The sequence below is a fragment of the Scyliorhinus canicula genome, chromosome 5 (assembly GCF_902713615.1).
Source record: "Scyliorhinus canicula chromosome 5, sScyCan1.1, whole genome shotgun sequence".
Classification (NCBI taxonomy): Eukaryota; Metazoa; Chordata; class Chondrichthyes; order Carcharhiniformes; family Scyliorhinidae; genus Scyliorhinus; species Scyliorhinus canicula.
The window spans coordinates 151500822-151526754 of record NC_052150.1 but is presented as its reverse complement, the minus strand read 5'-3'; the positions used below and the strand labels follow the sequence as shown (position 1 = coordinate 151526754).

Genomic DNA, 25933 nt, shown 5'->3' with positions numbered 1-25933 from the left:
GGGCTCATCAATTGGGGGAATAATGGGACTGCTTAGGAGATTTGGGTTTTTTCAGGCTACAAGTTAAATTTGGGAAAAAGTGAGTGTTTTGTGCTATTGGGCAGGATTCTCCGACCCCACACCGGGTCGGAGAATCGCCAGGGGTCGGCATGAATCCCGCCCCGCCGTCCTCCAAATTCACCGGCCTCCAAAAATCGGCCCGGCGTGAATCGCGCCGCCCGTCTCAGAGAATGGCAGGGACCGGCACGACTCAATGGGCCCCGGGGCTGCCCGAATTCTCTGGCCCATGATGGGCTGAAGTCCCGCCAGTTTTGTGCCAGTCCCGCCGGCGTAAATTGGAGTAGGTCCCTTACCGGTGGGACCTGGCAGCGCGGGCAGCCTCCGGGGTTCTTGGGATCTGGCCCCGGGATGTGCCCCCACGGAGGCCTGGCCCTCGATCGGGGTCCACCGATCCGCGGGCGGGCCTGTGCCGTGGGGGCACTCTTATCCGACGCGTCGGCCGTGTCAGCCTCCGTGATGGCTGACGCATAGGTGAACCCCGCCTTGCGCATGCGCTGGGATGACGTCAGCAGCCGTTGACGCTCCTGCGCATGCACGGACTCTCGCCGGCAGGCGGAGTCCCTTCGACCCAGGCTTGCGTGGCGCCAAAGGCCTTCCACGCCAGCCGGCGGGGCGCAAACCACTCAGGCGCCAGCCGAGCCCCTGAAGGTGCGGAGGATTCCGCACCTTTGGGGCGGGCCGACGCCGGAGTGGTTCACGCCACTCCGTCCCGCCGGGACCCCCCACCCCGCCGGGTACAGAGAATCCCGCCCATTGTCTCCGGGGGCGGGAGGTTGGATGGGAGGGGTTGCCATTTCGGGTGGCAACAACCCACTTTATACATCTGGGAGTGCAGATGGCAAGGGGCTGGGCTCGGCTGCCTAAATGAACACTCACAAGTTTGTTAGACAGGGTTAAGGTGGATTTGCTGATGTGGGATAGCCTTCCCCTATTGTTGGCAGGCGGTTAAGGTGAATATTTTTCCAAAAACATTTTTTTTTTTTTTTAAATCGGGGATGGAGGTAGATGTAGTCGTTTGTGTGGGAGTTAAGGTGACAAAGATTAGGAGGAGGGTGCTCCAGACGCCCTCCTCGTTACTGGAGGAGGTGTTGTCAGTGATAGGGTTGGTGGGGGGGCGGTCGTCTCGGCGATTTATGAGAGTTTTGGTGTAGGATAGAGTGTCTCTTGAGCGGGTTGAGGTCAAGTGGGAAGAGGATCTGGAAATAGCGCTATAGAAGGGACTGTGGTGTGAGGTGCTGCGGAGGGTGAATGCCTCAACCTTGTGCGCGATGCTGGGGTTGATACAGCTAAAGGAAGTGCACAGACTACCTGACAATGTTGAGGATGAGCCAGTTGTTTGAGGGGGTGGAGGATATTTGTGAATATTGTGTGAGGGATCCAGCCAATCACGTACATATATTCTGGTCCTGCCCGAAGTTGGAAAAGTTTTGGGGGTCGTTCTTTAGAACCATGTCGCCGATCCTGCATGTGGACTAAGGAGCTCAGTCCCCTGGGGGCCATATTCAGAGTGTCAGATTTGCTGGAGATAGGAGCGGGGGCAGATGTTTTAGCCTTCGATTCGTTGATTGCTCGCAGGAGGATCCTGTTTGGATGGAGGTCAGCTTCTCCACCTTGTGCCTCAGTATGACTGGGGGATCTAATGGAATTGTTGTATTTGGATAAGGTAAAATTTGCTTTGAAGGTGGCGAGTGACGGGTTTCTCAAGAGATAGGGTTTGTTTGTATTGCATTTCATAGAATCATAGAATTTACAGTGCAGAAGGAGGTCATTCGGCCCATCGAGTCTGAACCAGCCCTTACAAAGAGCACCCTACTGAAGCCCACGTATCTACCCTATCCCGTAACCCAGTAACCCCCACTTAACATGTTTTGGGCACTAAGGGCAATTTATCATGGTCAATCCACCTAACCTGCACATCTTTGGACTGTGGGAGGAAACCAGAGCACCCGGAGGAAACCCACGCAGGCACGGGGAGAATGTGCAGGCTCCGCACAGACAGTGACCCAAGCCGGGAATCGTACCTGGGACCCTGGTGTTGTGAAGCAACTGTGCGAACCACAATGCTACCGTACTGCCCACTCAGGCCTATGCCCCCGACCGCGTGGCCCACTCCTTCTGTGCATCGTGGACTCCGCAGACGACCACCCCATCCGCGACCGCCCTTAGCCAGCCCACACCTGTGCCACGCAGCAGCCAACCAACCCCGAGGGGCCCAAATGTTACTTCTGTGGACAGTCAAAACACCCCCGACAGTGCTGCCCGGCACGGAGCGCCTTCTGCAAGGCCTGTGGCAAGAAGGGACATTTCGCTGCAGTGTGCCAGGTCCTCTCAATCACTGCTATTGCCGCGACACACCCCACGTGCAGCCAGTGGCCGCCGCCATTTTCCCCTCCTCGGACCACATGCAGCCAGTGGACGCCGCCATCTTGCTCGACTCTCAACACGTGCGGCCCGTGGGCGCCGCCGCCCTGTTCCTCCCAAGACCATTCGGGGAGCTGGTTGCTGCCAACTGCTGGTTGGGGGGGGGGGGGGGGGGGGGGGGGGGGGGGGACTGGGGCTTTGTTTTATTTTGTTTTTTTATTTTGTGTTGGTTTTGTTTTGTAAATATTATGGCCGGGTTTCTCCGTCCCGTTGCAACACACTGTCGGATTTCTCCGTTTCGCTGGCTGAATGGGGTTTCCCGTTGTGGGGAAGCACCACGCCGTCAGAAAAACCACCTGTTGCCGGCAAAACGGAGAATCCCGACGAAATATGTTTAATTATTAAAATATAAAAATTTGAATCAAATATTTTTCAACACTAATTACTGCAGTGAATGAGGGACTAGACAATAGACAGTTTGGAGTTTGAAAGTATGGTTAGAAATGACTTGGGGGAAAAAAGTTTGAATAGAAGAAAAAGTTGGAAGGGCGAGGGGGCAAGAGAATTAAAACTGATGAGCCTTGTTTCTTTACTTGTCATGGAGATCTATCTGAGCCTTCAATAACTAAACCTGACCTAATTTATGGTTATCGTCAAAATTACTTCACAGCTTCTTGGGGGGGGGGAGCTTCTCGAGCATGAGGGCCTTGGAGGAGAAATTCAGACTAGTAAGAGGGAATGACTTTCGGTACTTGCAATTGCGTGACTTCATACGTAGACTGGTCCCATCCTTCCCATGCCTCCCATCCAGGACAGAGTAGTGTCTCGGAGAGAGGTAGGAGAGGGGAAAGTCTCGGATATTTACCGTGAACTTATGAAGGGGGAGGAGTCCAGACAGAGGAACTGAAGCTCAAGTGGGAGGAGGAACTTGGCAAGGAGATGGAGGAGGGGGTATGGGCGGAGGCCCTGAGTAGGGTAAATTCAACTGCAACATGTGCTAGACTCAGCCTGATTCAGTTCAAGGTCGTCTACCAGGCCCACATGACAGTGGCCGGGATGAGTACATTTTTTGGGGTGGAGGACAAATGCACTCGGTGTGCGGGAGGGCCAGTGAATCACGTCTATATGTTCTGGGCATGCCCAAAATTTAGGAGATACTGGGAGGGATTTGCGGATGTCATGTCCCAGTTACTGAAAACTAGGGTGGTGATGAGTCCAGTGGTGGCAATTTTTGGGGTCTCGGAAGACCCGGGGGTCCAGGAGGAGAGGGAGGCCGACGTCTTGGCCTTTGCTTCCTTGGTAGCCCGGCGACGTATACTGCTGGCATGGAGGGGCCCAAAGCCCCCGAAGACCGAAGCATGGCTCTCGGACATGTCGAGCCTTTTAGGGCTGGAAAATTTAAGTTCGCCATGAGAGGATCTGTATTAGGGTTCGCCCGAAGGTGGCAACCATTCATTGACTTCTTCGCGGGGAATTAGATGTCAGCAGGGGGAGGGGGGTAGATTAGAGTAGAATAGGAGGGATAAATAGGCGGGTACTGTTTATGAGAGAGGAGTGGGTCTTTTGAACTATGTTTCTGCTCTGTGTTGATACTTGCACGTTACTGTACACTGTAACGGTTTACAATGCCAAAAATACCTCAAAATTGTTTATTTTTAAAAAAACTACTTCATAGCTAATTCTTCCAATTAAATGTTCTCACTTTTTTATTCTCTGATGATTGAATTCACGAATAGCTTCAATATTTTTTAGCCTAACTGATCCAATTCTAATGGTGAGAAGCATCTTTGTTAAGTCGATGCACTGTTGTTTCCTTCTTAATCTATTGATTACCATACTATAAGGGGACAGTTGTAGATTTGCTTCACATCGTGTAATAATAATAATAATAATAATCTTTTACTGTCATAAGTATGAAGTTAGTGTGAAAAGCTCCTAGTCGCCACATTCCGGCGCCTGTTCGAACTTCTGCTACCTTCTACACTAACAGAAAATGACTCATTGCACATCATGATTGTAAAAGCCCATCCATGAATGTTAATTCTTAATTTCCTTACCTAGCCACATTTATTAATTAATTATGTAACTTGCAATTACAATAAATCCCTATAGCCAAGTCCTAACACCAATTACCTTTTATCCTGAAAATTGTAGTAATTGAACTAACTTTGCATTTGTGATGGTTTTGAAGAATATGACACCTGTTTCTGAAGCCTTGCACAAGTTGTGCAAGCCCCCTCTATGACATTGGGCTGGCTAATCTCATGCTCATCTTATTGAGCAGCTCTGCAACATTTGAACAACTGCCCCAGGCATTTTAACCACAAGGAAATTGAGTCTGTCACCTCTGAACTACTCATTTGAACAATATACATCAACAGACCTGCTAATTCAGGAGGTGCAGGCAAAGAAGGCTACTCTGTACGAAACAAAAGGGCACCCTTCTCGTTTTTAAAAACATTTAATTAAAGGCATTTTCAATGTAACATAACCAAGGAATACATATGCCAACCGCAGCAACAGGAAACAAACCCCCTCCCGCGCTGCACACCCCTTCCTTGTAGAGGGCAGCCCTGATCCGATTGAAACCAGCCCGCTGCGTGGCCAACTCCGCACCCAAGTCTTGGTAAATCCTCAGCTTGCTTCCTTCCCAGGACCACTTTCTCATTTCTGTCGCCCACCTCAGTATTTTTTCCTTGTCGTGAAAATGATGCAGCCACACCTTCATCTTGTGGTCTGCGTTCCCTCGATCCCTTCAGGCAGCCCCACGATCCGGGGATTCTGCTTCCTGGAACGATTCTCCAGGTCCTCTACCTTCTCCCTCAACCTCTTCTGACTCTCCGCTACAAACACCATCTCTGCCTCCAACGAGGCCAGCTGGTCCTCATGCTCTCCCACCGATTCCACACCTTCTGGAGCACCAGACCCTGCACCTCCAGCCTGTGCTCCACTCTCTAAATAGCCAACTTAGGCGATTCCACTACCTTCGCCAAGTCCTCTGAGGCCTCCTGCCTCTGCTGCTGGAACATAGCGTTCAAGAGGTCCATCAGTTGCTTAGTAGGCCACTGGGCGGACAGCGATACCCCAAAACTCTTTTCCTCTGTCACACCTCGAATAATCTCTCAGCCAGGCTGCTGCCTCTGACTCGTTACACTCCTCGTCTGGTAAGCCATAAACCGGCCCCACTGGTGGAGCACTTCTATTTCTCAGTGCTCATGCACCTCACCCCAGCAAACACCCCTTAAATCAGATGAAAAGGGACCAAGCAATTCCAACTCGAACGGAAGCCACCAAATGTGCGACCACTCAATCCATGGCCACCACCAGAGGTCAAAAGTCCACCCTTCTCAAAAGCTGATGTAAGCCCAATAAAATTTAGACAGTGCTAAGGTATTTGTGTGATTAGGAACCTGGATACATGCCTGAAAGAAGACGGCCGCTTTGAAGTAGCTGTTATAAAGGACACACAACATACATATCACGTGTCTGGCTCATGTTAACCAAAAAACTATTTGCCTTTAATTCATTACCTGGTCCTTCATCAAAACAATCATACGTAATGCATTTTGTTGGGGCCGCACGGTGGCGCAATGGTTAGCACTGCTGACTCATGGTGCCGAGGACCCAGGTTCGATCCCGGCCTCGGTTCACTGTCCTTGTGGAGTTTGCACATTCTCTCCGTGTCTGCGTGGGTCTCACCCCACAATCCAAAGATGTGCAAGGTAGGTGGATCGACCGTGCAAATTTGCTCCTTAATTGGAAAATTTAAAAAAATATATACAAAATGCATTTCCTGCCAGAGTCGACTGAACACTTATCCTTCGTGGTTATACTGTAGCATGGCCGTAATTCAAGCTGGAACTTAAAACTTAAACTACTATCACAGATATCTTAAAGTAGTTTGGCGCAGGGAATCTTTGTAAAACAGCTTTGTTGCTTAATGCTTAATGTTGATTCATGGTTGGAAAGGATAGGCTACACGACAGATTAGGCAGACAAATATCACTGTGAGGTTAAACTCAATACTGGAACAAAATGCTAAACTAGTGCAGTGACCAGGCCAGAAATGTATTTCATCCCCAGTCCCATACATATTTGCAAGTAGGTGTCCTATGCCACAACTGTTGCAATCTGAATTAAACCCAGTCATTTATGTCTCTTCCTACCACTAATCCGCATGTATAAATAGTCTCAAAGCCACTGAAACATTATTTAGTGGCATGTTCAGTTGCAGGGAAGTGAATATCATAGAATCTGTGACACTGCTGTTTGAATTACCAAGAGGATGTCCAATTCCCAGGTTTCAGATTGCTTTTTTTCTGAAATTCTTTGCCTTTCCTACACTATTCAGTGGAAAATAAATCTGTCAGCGCTCTGCCCTTGCAAAGGCATCAGAAATATGCAATTGCCATCTGTTAACTACAGAACAATAATTCAGTTATATTAGACACCTGAGGTTGTGAATAGAAACGTTCAGCAGTAAATGTGAAAGTAGTGATCAAATGCCGTATGTATTAATTGAACAGTTCTGTGCAAATAGCAAAAACTCATATGACTGTATCAGTTAAAATCAACACCCTGAAAGTATGTAGTTTTCTTTGTGTCAGAATGACTAAGGCAATATACATTTCTCCGCTTAGATGGAGAAATGGGTTTAGGTCTGTATAAATACTTACCATTTCATACGCAGTAACGACTTTCTTCAAGACTTCTGGGATCACTCCTTGTGGCTCCATTGAAGGGTAAGCATCTTTTAGATTCAATACCACAATAGGTATGTTATCACTGTTCAGAAGTGTTGACAATGCCATAAAGCACTGTATTAGATTAGAAACCGGGGCGAGGCCACATAATTCCTTGAAAGAAACTATTGCATTCTGAAAAAGAAAATAAGTTAAAGTTAAAAATGTGAAAATGTAAACAAGTTTTTGATATAATTTTATGATCAAAATCAAAATGCAAAGATACATCTGAGTTTCAGCTGGGATAGCAATTCTTTAATAAAGCTCAAGAAATCTGATCAGTCCAATAACCGCAGTTTCTTGAACTCGGGTAGCTATAAATCACAAGAATGAAAATCCCTCTGCTTGTGAACAATCCATTACATGAGACTACTCAATTAGTCCTTGGAGGACGTTAACAGGCCATTTACCATGCAGTTGGAACCAGCAGTTGTTTATTTTTGGGATTAAAATTATTTTTTTCATTTTGAACATCTTCAATTGTTAGTTATAAAAACATTGAAGATGGAAACAAAGCCGTTTCATTTAGCAGGGTGTCACGTAAAGTTATCCCCAGGAATACATCCACCAAAAAAGTTGGCAACTCTAATTTCAAAAGACTGGCTAAAAGCCTGGTCAAAGAGCCGAGTTTTAAGAAGAGGTGGAAAAGCGATTGAGGGTTAGGAAGAAATATGAGTTGGGGGCCGAGACAACTGGAAGCATGGCTGCCCATGATGGGTGAAGGTAAAGGATATGCACAAGAATCCACAGTTAGATGAACAAAGAGTACCGGCAGGGATGGGTGCTGATGGTGGGGGTTTGGGCAGAGGGAGGGGCAGTGGGAGTTGGGGACAGTTGAATTTGGAGGCCGAAGGATATGATTACTCAGCCATTTCAGAGGGCCTGTAAGCAATACCAGGTTAGAACGGCAGGTTTTCGTGCCTAAATGGATTTTTACAGCAATCAATGTTACTTACCTTCCAGATTCATTAATTGAATTTAAATTCTCCCAACTGTCCTGTTGGGATTTAAACTCATGTCCCCAGAGGATAGTCTGGGCCTCTGGATAATGTTCAGTCACTTGTTCAGTGACATCACCACAGCATCACTCCCACCTCCCGCAGGTGTTACTGCATACCAATAAAGAGAGGAACCCTGGCTGAGTCTTTTACCATTCCTAGCATGCGTACTGTAGCAAACTGCAATGTCTCCAATGATGTTCCAATTAAGTGCAGGCAGTTTGCAAAAACAAAATATTCTAATAATCAAACTATACAACAGGAGAAACACTGGCTTTTCATCCATTTATTTAACATTGTCAGACACTCAGACATTGTTAATTCCTGATAGCCTGATAAATGTGTAGCCTCTTGGGTGTCCTCAGGAAGTGTTAGAATACGTGTCAGCTTGCAAATGCAATTTCTTCCACATTCCCAATGAAAGTGCTGCAGGACATATGAAAATACTGGATTGAAGCAAAATAGGCAAGGAATTTAAAGTAAGAAAGAAGATGTCTATAATTAAACACTCTCCCCATGTCTGCGTCGGTTTCCTCCGGGTGCTCCGGTTTACTCTCACAGTCAAAGATGTGCAGTTTAGGTGGGGTTACAGGATTACGGGAATGGAATGGGGGAGTGGACCTAGGTAGGGCGCTCTTTCAAAGGATTGATGCAGGTTTGATGGGTCGAATGGCCTCCTTCTGCACTGCAGGGTTCTATGAAACCAATTTGTAAAACATTACTGCTCAATACTGTAAATGATTACAATTTGAATTTATGCACCTGAGCAACTCAAATATCAGGAAACATTCACATTCATTCCTTTTCTATCAAGTCATAACTACAGCAGTATAATATTTGCTCAGAATGCTGCTCAGAAAATTAACCAATGCTGTAGAATAACCCAAAGTGCACTCAATATGCATATAGCCTTGAACTTTAAACATAATAAAGGCTTGTTTAAATGCCCTCTAGACTTAGCCTGCAATTGCAAAATTAATTATTACCGCACATTCTCAATTCAACCAGTCCCTCTGGCCTCTGTAATGTGCAGACGTTCCATTGAGGCAGTGAGATGATTCTTGGAACAACACAATATATGGCTGATTTGTGACAAAAATCAATAAACCGAGAGAGAAATTATTGTCCTGTAATATAAGGGGTCATTTAAAGACTGTTGTAGCATTTGTGCATTAAAATTACATTTGTAATTGGATTTCTTTTCCAAAACAATATGAAATGAAATCGATTATTGTCACAAGTAGGCTTCAAATGAAGTTACTGGGAAAAGCCCCTAGTCGCCACATTCCGGCGCCTGTTCTGGGAGGCTGATACGGGAATTGAACCGTGCTGCTGGCCTGCCTTGGTCTGCTTTAAAAGCCAACGATTTAGCCCTGTGCTAAACCAGCCCCTCATCATTCATCTGGAGTACAGTGAATGAAATGAATAGACATGAAGATTTAATAGTAACTTTCAAAAGGCAATTGGATAAATACTTTAAAAGGAAAATTTCTGCAGCTATGTGAAAAGCGCAAGGGTGTGAGACTAATTGGACATCATTTTCAAAGAGGAAGCCAGGGCACGACATGCTGAATGGCCTCCTTCTGTACTGTATGATTCTATAATCTTCACTTTCAACATTTCTATTTTTAAATAGTAGATGAAGATAATGTAGTATGGTTGTCTGTGAATGAGAACACAGGTAATAGGTTAAACAGTTTACTACTGTAGTACTCCACTGCTCTTACATGCTGTGCCTGCAACAATTGCGGCCTCCCCCACCTCCCATATCATTATTTGTGCACTTGTTGCTTGGCAATATGTAAATGAATGCATATTCTACATCTTACCCATTTTAGTTCGAACAATATGTAACTGCATGAAAGAATACTACAGAAAATGGCAGGAAAAAGAAATAGAGAACTCAAAGACAGAAAACCCGAACTCGAGCTAAAGCTAGCACAAAACCCGAATGGTCCCTTCCCCCTTCTTGAAGAACAGTATTCATATATATTTAGGTTGGTACATGGTATTTTAACTTGAAGTTTGCTCTGCCATGCCTCCCTAAGTGTGTAGTCACACAATATAGTTTGCTCTGGTTATTGTCCACATGGCGGATAGCACCAGGTGAGCATGGGCTGGACAAGGTGGCTGCAGGGTCTGTTACCTGGTAACAGGATGAGCCCCTGTCTCAGCTGGTGTAGGAGGCAAGGACTGTAAATTCAGGGTATTACCCTCTGAGGCACTTGGCGGGGTTGGTTCAGGCACCTGAAGCAGATGATGTTGGTTCTGACATATAAAGCGCCATCTGAGGCTACCATGTAGCTATTGGGTTGGGGAGCATGGTTGCGCACAACAGCCATTATAAGAACATAAGAACTAGGAGCAGGAGAAGGCCATCTGGCCCCTCGAGCCTGCTCTGCCATTCAATGAGATCATGGCTGATCTTTTGTGGACTCAGCTCCACTTTCCAGCCCGAACACCATAACTCTTAATCCCTTTATTCTTCAAAAAACTATCTATCTTTACCTTAAAAACATGTAATGAAGGAGCCTCAACTGCTTCACTGGGCAAGGAATTCCATAGATTTATGAATTATGTCATGGACCTGATTGTTCATAAGCTATAAGACCCTTTGGCCCATCAAGTCTACTGCCATTTGCTCATGGCTGATCTCATCCTTAACTCCACCGTTCTCTGGTTGTCCGGCCTTTCGGATTTTCTCCAGATTGGAGCCATTCACCCAGTTGTTCCAAGAGCTGTTTGTAGCCAACAGCCAATAAGCAGAGAGAGGGAGTGAGAAGTCATGGTAAAACACCACACACAAACAAAAGAGGGGCGGGGGAATAAAGAGGCATGGAGCCCAACCATGCCCAGCACATAACAAAATACACGGCATCATGCCATCCCAACAGGAACAGGGAGCGGGATTCCCTCAGCCTGGGGCCGGGCTAGAGAATCCCCACGACCGGCACGAATCGTGCCATGCCACGCCACCCCGACACGCGATTCTCCGCTTGCGCCACTGACACCGGCGTGGTCGGGGGGGGGGGGGGGGGACCCGCCGATTCTCGGCCCGGGATGGGCCGTGGCCGTTGTAAAAAGCCGAATCCCGCCAGCGCCGTCCACACCTGCTCTCAGCCGACGGGACCTCGGCGTGGATGGGTCGGGGACGGCTTGTGGGGGGGAGGCCTCCGATGTGGCCTGGCCCGTGATTGGGGCCCACCAATCGGCAGGCCAGCCTCTCTGGCTGGTGGCCTCCTTTCTTCCGGCCCCTGTAGTCCTGCGCCATGTTGCGTCGGGGCCGGCACATTGAAGGAAGCCACTGCGCATGCACCCATTGTGCATGCGCGGATCCCGCGGCGCCCATTTGACGCCGGGATCAGCAGCTGGAGCAGCGTGAACCGTGCTGATCCTGAGGCCGTCATGACGCCGTCGTGAAACACAACGCCGTTTCCGACGGCATCAACACTTAGCCTCAGGACCAGAGAATCCCGCCCAGGATAAAAGAACCGATGAGGGGAGAGGGCATGCCTGACGACTAGAAGGGGAGAGGGGTCAGGAAGACGGGGAGAGGGAAGCAGGGGAGAGGGAAGAAAACGGGGAGAGGGAAGCAGGGGACTGATCCAACTAGAACTAAATGCCGACTGGAGAATGTAAAACAAGAAGCTGTGACCGCTATAAATAACGAAAGACAACCGATGTAAATGATAGAAGACGACCAATGTGTATATATCTTTTTGTTTTCGATGTAATTTCATGCTTCCGCTTCCCGTTGTTCTGTATAATATGGAAAATCCTTAATAAAAACTCGGCCCACTGGGGCCGGAACATCGCGGGTGGGCCGGCTGATGAGGCGCCAACGGCACTGCGACAGCGCGCAGCACACGCCACGATGAGGCCGGTCTCGAGAGAGTGGAGACTCACAAACTGCTGCCGGCCCCGATTCCGGCGTCGGAATAGATTCTCCACCCGAACGCCAATTACGATTTTGGAGAATCCCACCCCATATCTCTGGAATCAACCTAGTTAACCTCCTCTTAACGGCCTCCAATGCCACTACATCTTTCCAAAAATAAGAGGATCAAAACTGTGCACAACAGTTTGCATTGTCACTGTCTGGCCTGGCTCCAGAGGCTGAGTTTGCAGGTGTTGCAATCACAGTAGCTCGTCCTTCTTTGCAGTTGTTTCATAAGAGCTTCCTTCACATTTGTTTTCACTTCAGATTGCAGCAGGGTTTTGGCAATAGGAATCATAGTCCTGGTGTGTCTAGAGACCATTCTCTGTGCTGGTGAAAGCAGACCTTCCCTTGGTAGGTTGTGCAGATTATGCAATGCAGCATAAAAGTTGTCATGGAGGCATTTTTTGAAGAGGTGCTTTGCTGAACATGCTGCACACCCTACCAAGCCATCTGATTGTGGGTAAAATGGGCTGCTTGTAACATGTTCGAAGTCCCATGTGTGCCAAAAGTCTTTGACTAGCCTGCGCACAAGCTGTCTGGCATTGTCCATTATTAGCTGTTGTGGAATGCCAGGCACAGCAAAGAGTCGCTTCAGCTCCCGGATTATTGCGATGCTCTTCATGTCAGGTAAGTAATCAACTTCACACCACCCTGAAAATGAATCAACAATGACCAGATACTGTCCCATTCCGATCAAATATATTAGGGCAGCACGGTAGCATTGTGGATAGCACAATGGCTTCATAGCTCCAGGGTCCCAGGTTCGATTCCGGCTTGGGTCACTGTCTGTGCGGAGTCTGCACATCCTCCCCGTGTGGGTTTCCTCCGGGTGCTCCGGTTTCCTCCCACAGTCCAAATATGTGCAGGTTAGGTGGATTGGCCATGCTAAATTGCCGTTAGTGTTGGGTGGGGTTACTGGGTTATTGGGATAGGGGGAGGTGTTGACCTTGGGTAGGGTGCTCTTTCCAAGAGCCGATGCAGACTCGATGGGCCGAATGGCCTCCTTCCGCACTGTAAATTCTATGATCTGCTGCCGTGAGGGACCATGGAAGATCTGGAATCTCAAGAAGGTGCAGCTTGAACGCATTGTATGGTGCACACCTGGATACCTCCTTCTCTAAGTTTCATTGTCAGTGACAGCCTTCAATGCAAATACCACTGATCTGCCATTCTGGATGCACACTGCTCCAAGCATGTGCTAAGACGAATCAGCTGGTAAGTGTTCGGACATCGAAGCATTGTAAGACTGAAGGGGCTGAAAGTAGGTCTGTTGAATGCACTGTTGTGGGGCTTCTGCCAGCACCATTGCACATCCTGGTGCAGGGGTGCAGTCACTTTGGTGAGCAAGGAATGAACTTTGATAGGCAGTTTGTCATGCTGAGGAAGTGCTGCAGCGCATGTTTGTCACCAGGACTGAACGACTGCCATATGGTCTTGGTATTGTCTTGGTCTGGCTTCACACCATCGACAGTCAGCAGGTAGATCATGTAGAGGACCTCACTGACTCAAATTTGCATTTCGCAGGGTTCTGCTTCAATTTTTAGGTTCTGATTCTGCCGAGGACCAAACGCAGACATTCATCATGCTCCTCCACTGGAGCAAATTAGGACGTCATCAACGATAATTTCACTAAGTTGCCCTGTGAAGAGCTCTATGGACCTTTGGAAGGCCTCATCACCAAGGCAGATACCATAGAACATGTGCAAGAATCTATCTGCCTACTGGAGACATGAATGTCGTAAGTTTCAAGGATTCTTTTAAAAAATGTTGTTTTAGAAATTTTGAGACCCCAATTATTTTTTTCCAATTAAGGCGCAATTTAGCATGGCCAATTTACTTACCCTGCACATCTTTTTGGGTTGTGGGGTGAGCCCAACGCATATACAGGGAGAATGTGCAAACTTCACTTGGACAGTGACCCGGGGCCAGGATCGAACCCGGGTCCTCGGAGCCGTGAGGCAGCAGTGCTAACCACTACGCCACTATGCTGCCCCTTGCTCCAAGGATTCTTTACTGTGCGGGATTTGGCAATATCTGCCCTTTACATCCAAGATGCTGAAGATCTTGGCATTGGGCAAGTCGGGTATGATCTGTTCAACTGTCTTCATAAGATAGTGAGGTCACAGAATTGCTTTAAGATGAACAGGATTGATACAAATTCTGCCAGCTTTCTTAACTGCAGCTATCATCGTGGAAACCCATTCCGTGGCCTCATCGATGGGGGCGAGAACATCCAGTCTTGTCATTCTGTGCAGTTCATCTATTATCTTCTCTTTCATGGAAATGAGTACTCAGCTAGGAACTCAAGACAGTGGGTGGCAATGAATCATCTAGTCTAATGTGGTATATAATAGATATGTAAGCAGATTCTGGATAGATATATAAATAATAGGGTTGCTGCAGTGGGAGACTTTAATTTTCCTCATATTGACTGGAAATCCCTTCGGGCTTGGTATCTGGATGGTGAGGAATTTGTTAAGTGTGTCCAAGAAGGTTTTTTGGAACAATATGTGGACAGTCCGACCCGAGAGGGGGCTATACTGGACCTAGTACTAGGGAACGAGCCCGGCCAGGTCATCAAAGTGGCAGTGGGGGAACATGTGGCGAACAGTTACTACAATTCCGTAAGCTTTTGGCTACTCATGGAAAAGGAAGAATGTTGTCCTAGGGTTAAGGTGCTAAATTGGAGGAAGGCTAACTACAACCAGATTAGGAGGATTTGGAGGCTGTTGTTTGGGAGAGGCTGTTCGAGGGTAAATCCACATTTGGCATGTGGGAGTTTTGAAAGGAACAGTTGATGGGAGCGCAGGACAGGCATGTGCCGGTAAAAAAGGACAGGAAAGGCAGGATTCAGGAACCGTGGATGACCAGGAAAATTGTAAGTCTAGTCAAAAAGAAAAAGGATGCAGACATGGGCCGGGATTCTCCAAGCCCGTGCTGGAAAGGGGGGGGGGGGGAGAGGGGCTGAGAATCTAGCCACGCCGCTCCGAGGCCAGGCCGCCAATTCTCCGACGACCAGAGAATTGGCGGCAATTGCGCCCGCGCGGTCGCCGTGTTGCTGGTTGGGGGCCGTTGAAAGTGGCTTCCGCAGCGATTCTCCGCTCGACAGGCCAAGTGCCTGCCGAGTCCCGCCGCCGTGGTTCACATATGGTCCCACCCGGCGGGACCTTGGCGTTCTGGCTGCAGGGCCGTCCTGGTGGGGGGGGCAGGGGGATCCGACTCTGGGGGAGTCTCCACGGTGGCAAGGCCTGCGATTGGGGGCTACCGATCAGCGGGTGCGCTCATTCTGGGGGGGGGGGGGGCTATGATCCTCCGCGCCGGGCCCCTGTAGGGCTCCGCCATGTTGCACGGGGGCGGCACGGAGAAGGCAACCATGCGCATGGCACTCCGGCAATGTTCTAGCCCCCGAAGAACAGGAGAATTACTGGGCCTGGAGGCCCATTGACGGCGGCGTTTCTCGCGCCAGTTTTGACGCCGGCGTCAACATTTTGCCGCCAAATCGGAAAATCCCGGCCATGAAGTCTAGGCAACTAAAACCAAATGAAGCACTCGAAGAATGCAGGGAAAGTAGAAAAGAGCTCAAACAGGGAGATAGGAGGGCAAATATGGGTCACAAAATGTCCTTGCATACAGGATGAAGGAGAATCCCAAGGCATTTTATATGTATATTAGGAACACGAGGGTAGCGAGAGAAAGAGTTGCTCCACTCAAGGACAAAGGAGGGAAATTATGCAGAGAACCAAAGGAAGTAGGTGAGATCCTTAATGAGTACTTTGCATCGGTATTCACAAAGGAGAGGGACACCTTGATTGGTGGGATCTCAGAGGGATATGTAAACACTTTAGAACAAGTCATTATTACTAGGGAAGAAGTGCTAGGTGTGTTAAAAAGCATTACAGTAGACAAATATCCAGGGTCAGTTGGCATCTATCCAGATTGCTGAGGGAGTCAAGAGATGAAATTGCTGGGCCTCTAACATATATCTTTGTTTCCTCATTGGCCACAGATGAGGTCTCAGATGTTTGGAGGATAGCCAATGTTGTCCTGTTATTCAAGAAGGGTGGCAAGGATAACCTAGGCAACTATAGGCCAGTGAGCTTGACGTCAGTGATAGTGAAATTGTTGGAAAAGATTCTCAGAGATAGGATCTATGCATATTTGTAAGCGAATGGTCTTATTAGCGACAGACAGCATGGTTTTGTACGAGGGACGTCATGTCTCACTAATTTAATTGAGTTTTGTGAGGAGGTAATAAAATGAATGACGAGGGAAGGGCTGTGGATGTTGTCTACATGGACTTTAGTAAAGCATTTAATGAAGTCCCTCATGGCAGGTTGCTGCAAAAGATTAGATCACATGGAGCCAGGGGTGAACTAGCTGGATGGATTCAGAACTGACTTGGCCATAGAAGATAGCGGGTAGCAGTGGAAGGATGTTTTTCCGAATGAAGGTTGGCTGCAACTAGTGGTGTTCCGCAGGGATCAGTATTGGGACCTCTGCTCTTAGTAATATATATAAATGACTTGGAAGAAAATGTAGCAAGTTTGCGGATGATACTAAGATTGCAGGAGTTGCAGATAGTGATGACGATTGTCAGAGAATACAACAAGATATGGATAGGCTGCAAAATTGGGCGGAGAAATGGCAGAAGGAATTTAACTTGGACAAATGCGAGGTGATGCATTTTGGTAGATCCAATTCAGGTGGAAGCAACAAAATAAATGCAGAACCATCAGGAGCATAGACACACAGAGAGATCTGGGCGTGCAGGTCCACAGATCCTTAAAAGTGGCAGCAAAGGTGCAAATGGGGGTAAAGAAAGGATATGGCATACCTGCCTTCATCGGACGGGGTATCGAGTATAAAAACTCAAAAATTATGTTACAGTAATATAGAATGTTGGTTCGGCCACATTTGGAATACTGTGTCCAATTCTGGTCACCACACTACCAGAAGAACATGGGGGCTTTGGAGAGAGTACAGAAAAAGGTTTAACAGGATGTTGCCTGGTATGAAGGGTATTATCTATGAGGAGAGATTGAATAAACTGGGATTGTTCTCCCTAGAAAGACGGAGGCTGATGGGCGACCTGATAGAAGTTTATAAAATTATGAGGGGTATAGACAGGATGAACAGTTGGAGGCTTTTTTCCAGGGCGGAAATGACAATTACAAGGGGACACAAGTTCAAGGTGAGGGGGGAAAGGTTCAGTGGAGATGTGCGGAGAAAGTTTTTTGCACCGAGGGTAGTGGTGGCCTGGAATGCACTGCCAAGTGAGGTGGTTGAAGCAGATATGTTAGCGGCCTTTTAAGACTTAGCTAGGATGACACATGAATTGACGGGGTATGGAAGGGTACAAGCAGTTGGTCTAGATAGGCCAGGTGATCGGAGCAAGCTTTGAGGGTCAAAGGGCCTGTTCCTGTGTTGGACTGTTCTTTGTTCTTCATAACAGGCAGCTCCCCAATAATAATAATAATAATCTTTATTAATGTCACAGGTAGGCTTACATTTACACTGCAATGAAGTTACTGTGAAAATCCCCAAATATCACAGTCAACATTCCTGCATCACTGGTGTTGTCGTAAGGCGTGTATGGCCCGCCCAAGGTAGATTAGTCCTAGTGCAATTATGTCAGGGAGACCTAGAAGTGGTTGAACATCCTGGTTGACTATGTGGAATTGAAGGTTGGCCCTCCTGCAGTCCAGGGTGACTATGCCTTCTGTGTACATGTCCTGTCCACAATATGCAACAAGATTTACTTTGTTGATGGAAACGAGTGCAGCAAAGGGCTTGATTTTCCTCAGCAGCAGTTTCTTTTTCTTAATATTATAAAATAAAATACAGAAAAGAGCAAACAACAGCAGCAACAGTAACCAATACACAATTAACGCTAGCCAGCCGTACCACCCACTCCATGCCGTTTTTACACCCAGTCCCCCCCCCAAAACCCAAACAACCCCCCCTGCTGACGTGCTAGTGCTCCTTAAGGAAGTCGGTAAACAGCCTCCACCTTCTGGAGAACCCTCTTATGGAGATCTTGATTTTAATTTCAAGGTGGAAGAACTCTGCCAAGTTGCTCACTCATTCCCGCTCTTTCGGCAAAACCAAGTCCAACCTGCACAACAAGATTCGCCTCCAGGCTATCAGGGAGGCAAAGACTACTACGTCAGTCTCTCTCCACTTGCACTCCCGAACCTTCCAGCACCCCAGAAATCGCCACCCACGGGTTCGGCAGCACCTCTGCTCTCAAAACCTTCGCCATTACATTGGAAAACTCTTTCCAAAACCCCTCCAACCTCGGACACACACAAAACACATGGGCATGGTTCGCCGGTTCCCCCACACACCGCCCACACCCATCTTCCATTCCTAAAAAAAAACGGCTCATCCTAGACCCCTTCATGTGAGCCCTATCCACCATCTTCAACTGTATCAGAATCAGTCTGGCACATGGCGAGGACGGTTTATCCTCTAGAGCCTCACTCCACACCCCAGCTTTCATCGCCCCATCCAACTCCTCCATCCATTTGCACCAGACCTCCTCCACCGGACTGCTCTCATAGAACATAGAACGATACAGCACAGTACAGGCCCTTCGGCCCTCGATGTTGCATCGACATGGAAAAAAACTAAAGGCCATCTAACCTACACTATGCCCTTATCATCCATGTGCTTATCCAATAAACTTTTAAATGCCCTCAATGTTGGCGAGTTCACTACTGTTGCAAGTAGGGCATTCCATGGCCTCACCACTCTTTGCGTAAAAAACCCACCTCTGACCTCTGTCCTATATCTATTACCCCTCAATTTAAGGCTATGTCCCCTCGTGCTAGCCACCTCCATCCGCGGGAGAAGGCTCTCGCTGTCCACCCTATCTAACCCTCTGATCATTTTGTATGCCTCTATTAAGTCACCTATTAACCTTCTTCTCTCTAACGAAAACAACCTCAAGTCCATCAGCCTTTCCTCATAAGATTTTCCCTCCATACCAGGCAACATCCTGGTAAATCTCCTCTGCACCCGTTCCAAAGCTTCCACGTCCTTCCCATAATGAGGCGACCAGAACTGTACGCAATACTCCAAATGCGGCCGTACTAGAGTTTTGTACAACTGCAACATGACCTCATGGCTCCGGAACTCAATCCCTCTACCAATAAATGCCAACACACCATAGGCCTTCTTCACAACCCTATCAACCTGGGTGGCAACTTTCAGGGATCTATGTACATGGACACCGAGATCCCTCTGCTCATCCACACTACCAAGAATTTTACCATTAGCCAAATATTCCGCATTCCTGTTATTCTTTCCAAAGTGAATCACCTCACACTTCTCCACATTAAACTCCATTTGCCACCTCTCAGCCCAGCTCTGCAGCTTATCTATGTCCCTCTGTAACCTGCAACATCCTTCCGCACTGTCTACAACTCCACCGACTTTAGTGTCGTCTGCAAATTTACTCATCCTTCTGCGCCCTCCTCTAGGTCATTTATAAAAATGACAAACAGCAACGGCCCCAGAACAGATCCTTGTGGTACGCCACTCGTAACTGAACTCCATTCTGAACATTTCCCATCAACTACCACTCTCTGTCTTCTTTCAACTAGCCAATTTCTGATCCACATCTCTAAATCACCCTCAATCCCCAGCCTCCGTATTTTCTGCAATAGCCGACCATGGGGAACCTTATCAAACACTTTACTGAAATCCATATACACCACATCAACTGCTCTACCCTCGTCTACCTGTTCAGTCACCTTCTCAAAGAACTCGATAAGGTTTGTGAGGCATGACCTACCCTTCACAAAACCATGCTGACTATCCCTAATCATATTATTCCTATCTAGATGATTATAAATCGTATCTTTTATAATCCTCTCCAAGACTTTACCCACCACAGACGTTAGGCTCACCGGCCTATAGTTACCGGGGTTATCTCTACTCCCCTTCTTGAACAAAGAGACCACATTTGCTATCCTCCAGTCCTCTGGCACTATTCATGTAGCCAATGATGACCTAAAAATCAAAGCCAAAGGCTCAGCAATCTCTTCCCTGGCTTCCCAGAGAATCCTAGGATAAATCCCATCAGGCCCCGGGGACTTAACTATTTTCACCTTGTCCAGAATTGCCAACACTGCTTCCCTACGCACCTCAATGCTATCTATTCTAATAGCCTGGGTCTCAGCATTCTCCTCCACAATATTATCTTTTTCCTGAGTGAATACTGACGAAAAGTATTCATTTAGTATCTCGCTTATCTCCTCAGCCTCCACACACAACTTCCCACCACTGTTCTTGACTGGCCCTACTCTTACCCTAGTCATTCTTTTATTCCTGACATACCTATAGAAAGCTTTTGGGTTTTCCTTGATCCTACCTGCCAAAGACTTCTCATGTTCCCTCCTTGCTCGTCTCAGCTCTCTCTTTAGATCCTTCCTTGCTTCCTTGTAACTCTCAAGCGCCCCAACTGAAACTTCACGCCTCATCTTCACATAGGCCTCCTTCTTCCTATTAACAAGAGATTCCACTTCTTTGGTAAACCACGGTTCCCTCGCTCGACCCCTTCCTCCCTGCCTGACTGGTACGTACTTATCAAGAACATGCAATAGCTGTTCCTTGAACAAGCTCCACATATCCAGTGTGCCCAACCCTTGCAGCCTACTTCTCCAACCTACACATCCTAAGTCATGTCTAATGGCATCATAATTGCCCTTCCCCCAGCTATAACTCTTGCCCTGCGGGGTATATTTATCCCTTTCCATCACTAACGTAAAGGTCACCGAATTGTGGTCACTGTTTCCAAAGTGCTCACCTACCTCCAGATCTAACACCTGGCCTGGTTCATTACCCAAAACCAAATCCAATGTGGCCTCGCCTCTTGTTGGCCTGTCAACATATTGTGTCAGGAAACCCTCCTGCACACATTGTACAAAGAACGACCCATCTAATGTACTCAAACTATATCTTTTCCAGTCAATATTTGGAAAGTTAAAGTCTCCCATAACAACTACCCTGTTACTTTCGCTCTTTTCCAGAATCATCTTCGCCATCCTTTCCTCTACATCCCTAGAACTATTAGGTGGCCTATAGAAAACTCCCAACAGGGTGACCTCTCCTTTCCTGTTTCTAACCTCAGCCCATACTACCTCGGAAGAAGAGTCCCCATCTAGCAGCCTTTCCGCCACCGTAATACTGTCCTTGACTAACAGCGCCACACCTCCCCCTCTTTTGCCCCCTTTTCTGAGCTTACTAAAACACCTAAACCCCGGAACCTGCAACAACCATTCCTGTCCCTGCTCTATCCATGGCTCTGGAATGGCCACAACATCGAAGTCCCAGGTACCAACCCATGCTGCCAGTTCCCCTACCTTATTTCGTATACTCCTGGCATTGAAGTAGACACACTTCAAACCACCTACCTGAACACTGGCACCCTCCTGCGAAGTCAAATCTGTGCTCCTGACCTCTGTACTCTCAATCTCCCGTACCCCAAAACTTCAATCCAGGTTCCCATGCCCCTGCTGAATTAGTTTAAACCCCCCCAAAGAGCACTAACAAATCTCCCCCCCAGGATATTGGTGCTCCTCAGGTTCAGATGTAGACCATCCTGTCTATAGAGGTCCCACCTTCCCCAGAAAGAGCCCCAGTTATCCAGAAATCTGAATCCCTCCCGCCTGCACCATCCCTGTAGCCACGTGTTTAATTGCTCTCTCTCCCTATTCCTCATCTCACTATCACGTGGCACTATCACTATCTCCTTCTTCCCAGATATATCAGACACCTTGTCATCGCCTATCTCATCTTGGGATAGCAGCTTGTCCAATACTGGAGGTGGCAGCTGCGAGAATGAACCTAACTCCTTCCTCAAGGGGACCCTCACCTGCAGGTACCTGCGCCCATTCCCCTTTGCCAGCAGGTACATCTCCTCAAGATCCTCTGGTATGTACTCGGGCTGGGTACAGCACCCAAAACTTCACTACTTCCTTGAACAGGACCGCTTTGACCCTGTGAACCCAGCCCGGAGCTTAGCCAGCTCCGCATCCAGATCCTGGCAGACCCGAATCACATTCCTAGATGTGCTTCCTTGACTCCTTCGCCAACCGCAGAAGCTTCTGCTTGTCCAGATATCTGTGCAATTGTATCACCATCGCCCTCGGCTGCTCCCCGCCTTCGGCCTCCTCGTCAGCGACCTCTGCCCTTGATCCACCTCGGGGTGGGGGGGTCTGTTGAATACCCCCACCCCCCACTAGCTTCCCAAGCATGCTCGCTACATACTTTGTAGCCTCTGTTCCCTTAATGCCTTTGGGTAGCCCCACAATCCAGAGATTCTGCCTCCTCGACCGATTCTGACACCAAATCGTCCACTTTCTTCTTCAACCTCTTTTGGTCCACCACCACCAACGTGCGTTATCTTCGCCTCCAATGAGGTCAACCGGTCCTCATGGTCCACCACCAACTCTTCCACATTTTAGAGTGTCGCACCATGTGCCTCCAACCTCTGTTCCATTCTCTCAATGGCTGCCTGAATCGGGTCTGCCATCTTAGCCAAATCCCCCGAGGCCTCCTGCCTTTGCTGCTGGAACTTGGCATACAAAAACTCCACCAACTGTTCCGTGGACCACTGAATGGACAACGATGCCACAGAGGTCTCCGTCATCTTTCCTTCTGTTGCATTCCTTGAAAGCTCTTGGTCTGACTGTTGATCCTTCACAGTTGCACTCCTTGTTTGATAGGGCTGAAACATGCCCACCAGAAGGAGAATCCTTAGTTTTGTCTGTTCCTGAATTTTAAACCAGCAAAGGTGTAACAAGGACCAAAATATTCTGCGTCAAGCAGAAGCCACCAAATGTGTGACCAATCACTCCATGGCCACCACCGGAAGTCTCAGCAGCCGTTTCAACAAAAATTACATTTTGCACTGGTATCAATTTTGTTTGGCACTGTTGTGAGCAATGTTGAGCGTTGTGAATATTCACCCTTTTCAGTGATAAGGGCAACTCACCGTAGAATGCTTCCAGGGGCTCAAGGTTTTCTATTTTTCTCCAACTCATTCACTTTGTTTACATGCTGAATTTTGGGGAGGTAGCTAACTGCAGCATGTCTTGTGACAACAGCTGGTTGATATGGCTTTGATTTACAACACGTGGCAAAGCAATTCCATTTACCACAGTCATTACTGCGCTTGTTAAGTGCAAAGCATGTGCTCCTTATTTTGTTAATGATTCTACAAGTTTCCATATTAATAAAAATAAATAAATAATAATCTTCATTTGTGTCACAAGTCGGCTTAAATTAACACTGCAATGAAGTTACTGTGAAAAACCCCTAGACACCACATTCTGGCGCCTGTTCAGGTACACTGAGGGAGAATTCAGAGTGTCCAATTCATCTAACAAGCATGACTTTCGCTCTTGTGGGAGGAAACCGGAGTACCCGGACGAAACCCGCACAGACACGGGGAGAAGGTGCGGACTCCGCAGACAGTGACCCAAGTCGGGAATTGAACCTGGGACTCTGGCGCTGTGAAGCAACAGTGCTAACCACTTGTTACCGTACTACACCTGTTTAAAGTTGTCGAGGTCTACAGGAATGGTGTGGCAAGTTTTGATAACGTCAAGGCTTTTACACAAACCAGTTGCTCTCACACGCAAATGTAGAGTAGCCATTTCCCTGGAATGCTGCATGACTGGGAAAATGAGCGGGACAGGCTGCTGGACCATGGAGGAGGGGGGAGAGGGAAATGGCTCTTACCGGGAAGATTTATCTACCCAAGGTGCAGAGATAGCAATGCAAAGAATCTCAGTGAGGGGCAGTGTGTCCGATACCTGCATTTGACTGAAATATGCCACTTACGGCAGTCACAATTGCACTTGCAATGCAGTGTGTGACTGTGGTGATGAACCTTTAAGCATTTGGCTCTTTTTAGACTGGAGCTGGGGCTTTATTACTACATCTCATAACTCTGCATTGTCCTTTAGGTAAGAGAGGTCAATGAAGCCCCATTCAGAGACAACAACATTCAGAGACAACAATATTTCTCTTTTGCTGGCGATCAGCAGGTGGAGTGAGCACACACATTGATAAGTGTTGAATATTTCCCCAATGCAGTGTGCCATTGGCTTCATGCATAGCACATTGCGTGAGGTCAAGTGAGGTGCTCTATTCAATGAGGTCTAATTGAACTTTATTCTCTCTCTCTTTCTCTCCAAAGGTAAGCAGGAAGATGAACATACAGCTTTGCTGGATTGCAAGCTTCCCGTGGGGCACAGTGCCATTGACTGTACATACATCGCTGTGCGGGTGCTGCCCGCAAACCTAGTCCTATAACAAAAAGGAAGGGGATTCCACTCACTCAATGCCAGCTGGTGTGTGACCAGAGACAATGGATCATGCAAGTCAGTGCTTTGTACCTTGGCAGCAGTTATTCTGTGGAAATCTACTACATCAGGTGCCTTTGGGCCACCACAACAAATCAGAGTGTGGCCACGGGATGACAGGGGCCATCCACTGACCATATGGCTGATGACTTTGGTGTGCGATCCATGCACACCAGCTTGCATAAAATAAAGATTTATGCAGCTTGCATAAAATAAAGGTCATACTGCCACATTATATGTGATGGAGCAGAGTATTGGCATGCTGAAACGATACCTCCACTGCCTCGATCCTCTACAGCAGCTCTTCAGTACTCAGTAGCACAGCTGTCAGAGGGAACATGCAGCGCACAGCTGAGGATCAATGGAGAGGCAGCCCAGAGAAGGGGAGCAGGAGTAGGAAGGGAGGAAACACCCAAGAGAGCCAGTTTCTGCTTGCGCTGTCCATGAAGAACTCATCAGGGAGAGATTAAACATTTGCCAATTCCCCATTAGAAAGTCCCAAGCCTTATTCAGTATCAAAGCATCCACCGGGCCACAATGTAACAATAAAATCCATCACAAAATAAATATTCGAACCAAATGAGTAAATGTAATCATTCCACACATCTTTATACATATTCCTTGCCTGTCTTCCAGATGCCTTTCCCTGTCCTATAATAATCTTAATTATTGTTACAAGTAGGCTTACATTAGCACTGCAACAAAGTTACTGTGAAAATCCCCTAGTCGCCACATTCTGGCGCCTGTTCGGGTACTCGGAGGGAGAATTCAGAATGTTTAAGTCACCTAACAGCATGTCTTTCAGAACTTGTGGGAGGAAACCAGAGCATCCGGAGGAAACCCACACAGAGTCTACAGACAGTGACCCAAGCCGGGAATCAAACCTGGGACCCTGGCGCTGTGAAGCAACAGTGCTAACCACTGTGCTATCGTGCCATCCTAGTGCTTCTGCCCAATGGTTTCCTTGGAGGAGGCTGCTGCACGGCTGTCATAATGCTGCTGACTTCAGGGGAGGGAGGCTGCAGGTGGCTTGGAGGATGCCCTCGAGCAGCTCTGAGCCTAAAAGGTTTTTCTACGGGCCACAACAATCTGGCTGGCCGGCTGGCAGCAATGGCACTGCTGGAGTGGCATGCGTGGGAGGATGAATACCGTCTTCCTGATACAGGAGGAAACTCATGCTTTACGCGGCCGCTGCTACTCCCCCAGCATCGCAGTTTGGCAAACCTAGTAATTTGTTGGAGGACAGATTCCTGGATTGCTGCCGTGAAACTGTAAATGTCTTTGTAATCCAAAGCCATGATGGCAGCAAGCTGAGCGTGCATGTCAGCAGTCCAATCTAGCACTGAATCATTCGGATACTGAGGATGGCTGGTGTTAGTGCTGCAGCATTGGTCATCAGATTCTGTCCCAAGTGTGCAAACACAATTGGCCACCAATTAATTCTATGCTGAAACG

The 25933-nt window shown here is 47.8% G+C and overlaps 1 protein-coding gene across 8 annotated transcripts in view; it reads right to left on the bottom strand.

Annotated features, from left to right (window-relative positions):
• Nucleotides 1–25933, bottom strand: part of LOC119966335 (inactive phospholipase C-like protein 2) — a 380595-nt gene that overhangs the window by 98227 nt on the left and 256435 nt on the right. For all 8 annotated transcript variants that reach the window (XM_038797824.1, XM_038797823.1, XM_038797825.1 and 5 more), the window contains one exon: nucleotides 7098–7298. In XM_038797824.1, coding sequence (XP_038653752.1) covers nucleotides 7098–7298 — 201 coding nt within the window. The remainder of the gene's footprint in view (nucleotides 1–7097; nucleotides 7299–25933) is intronic.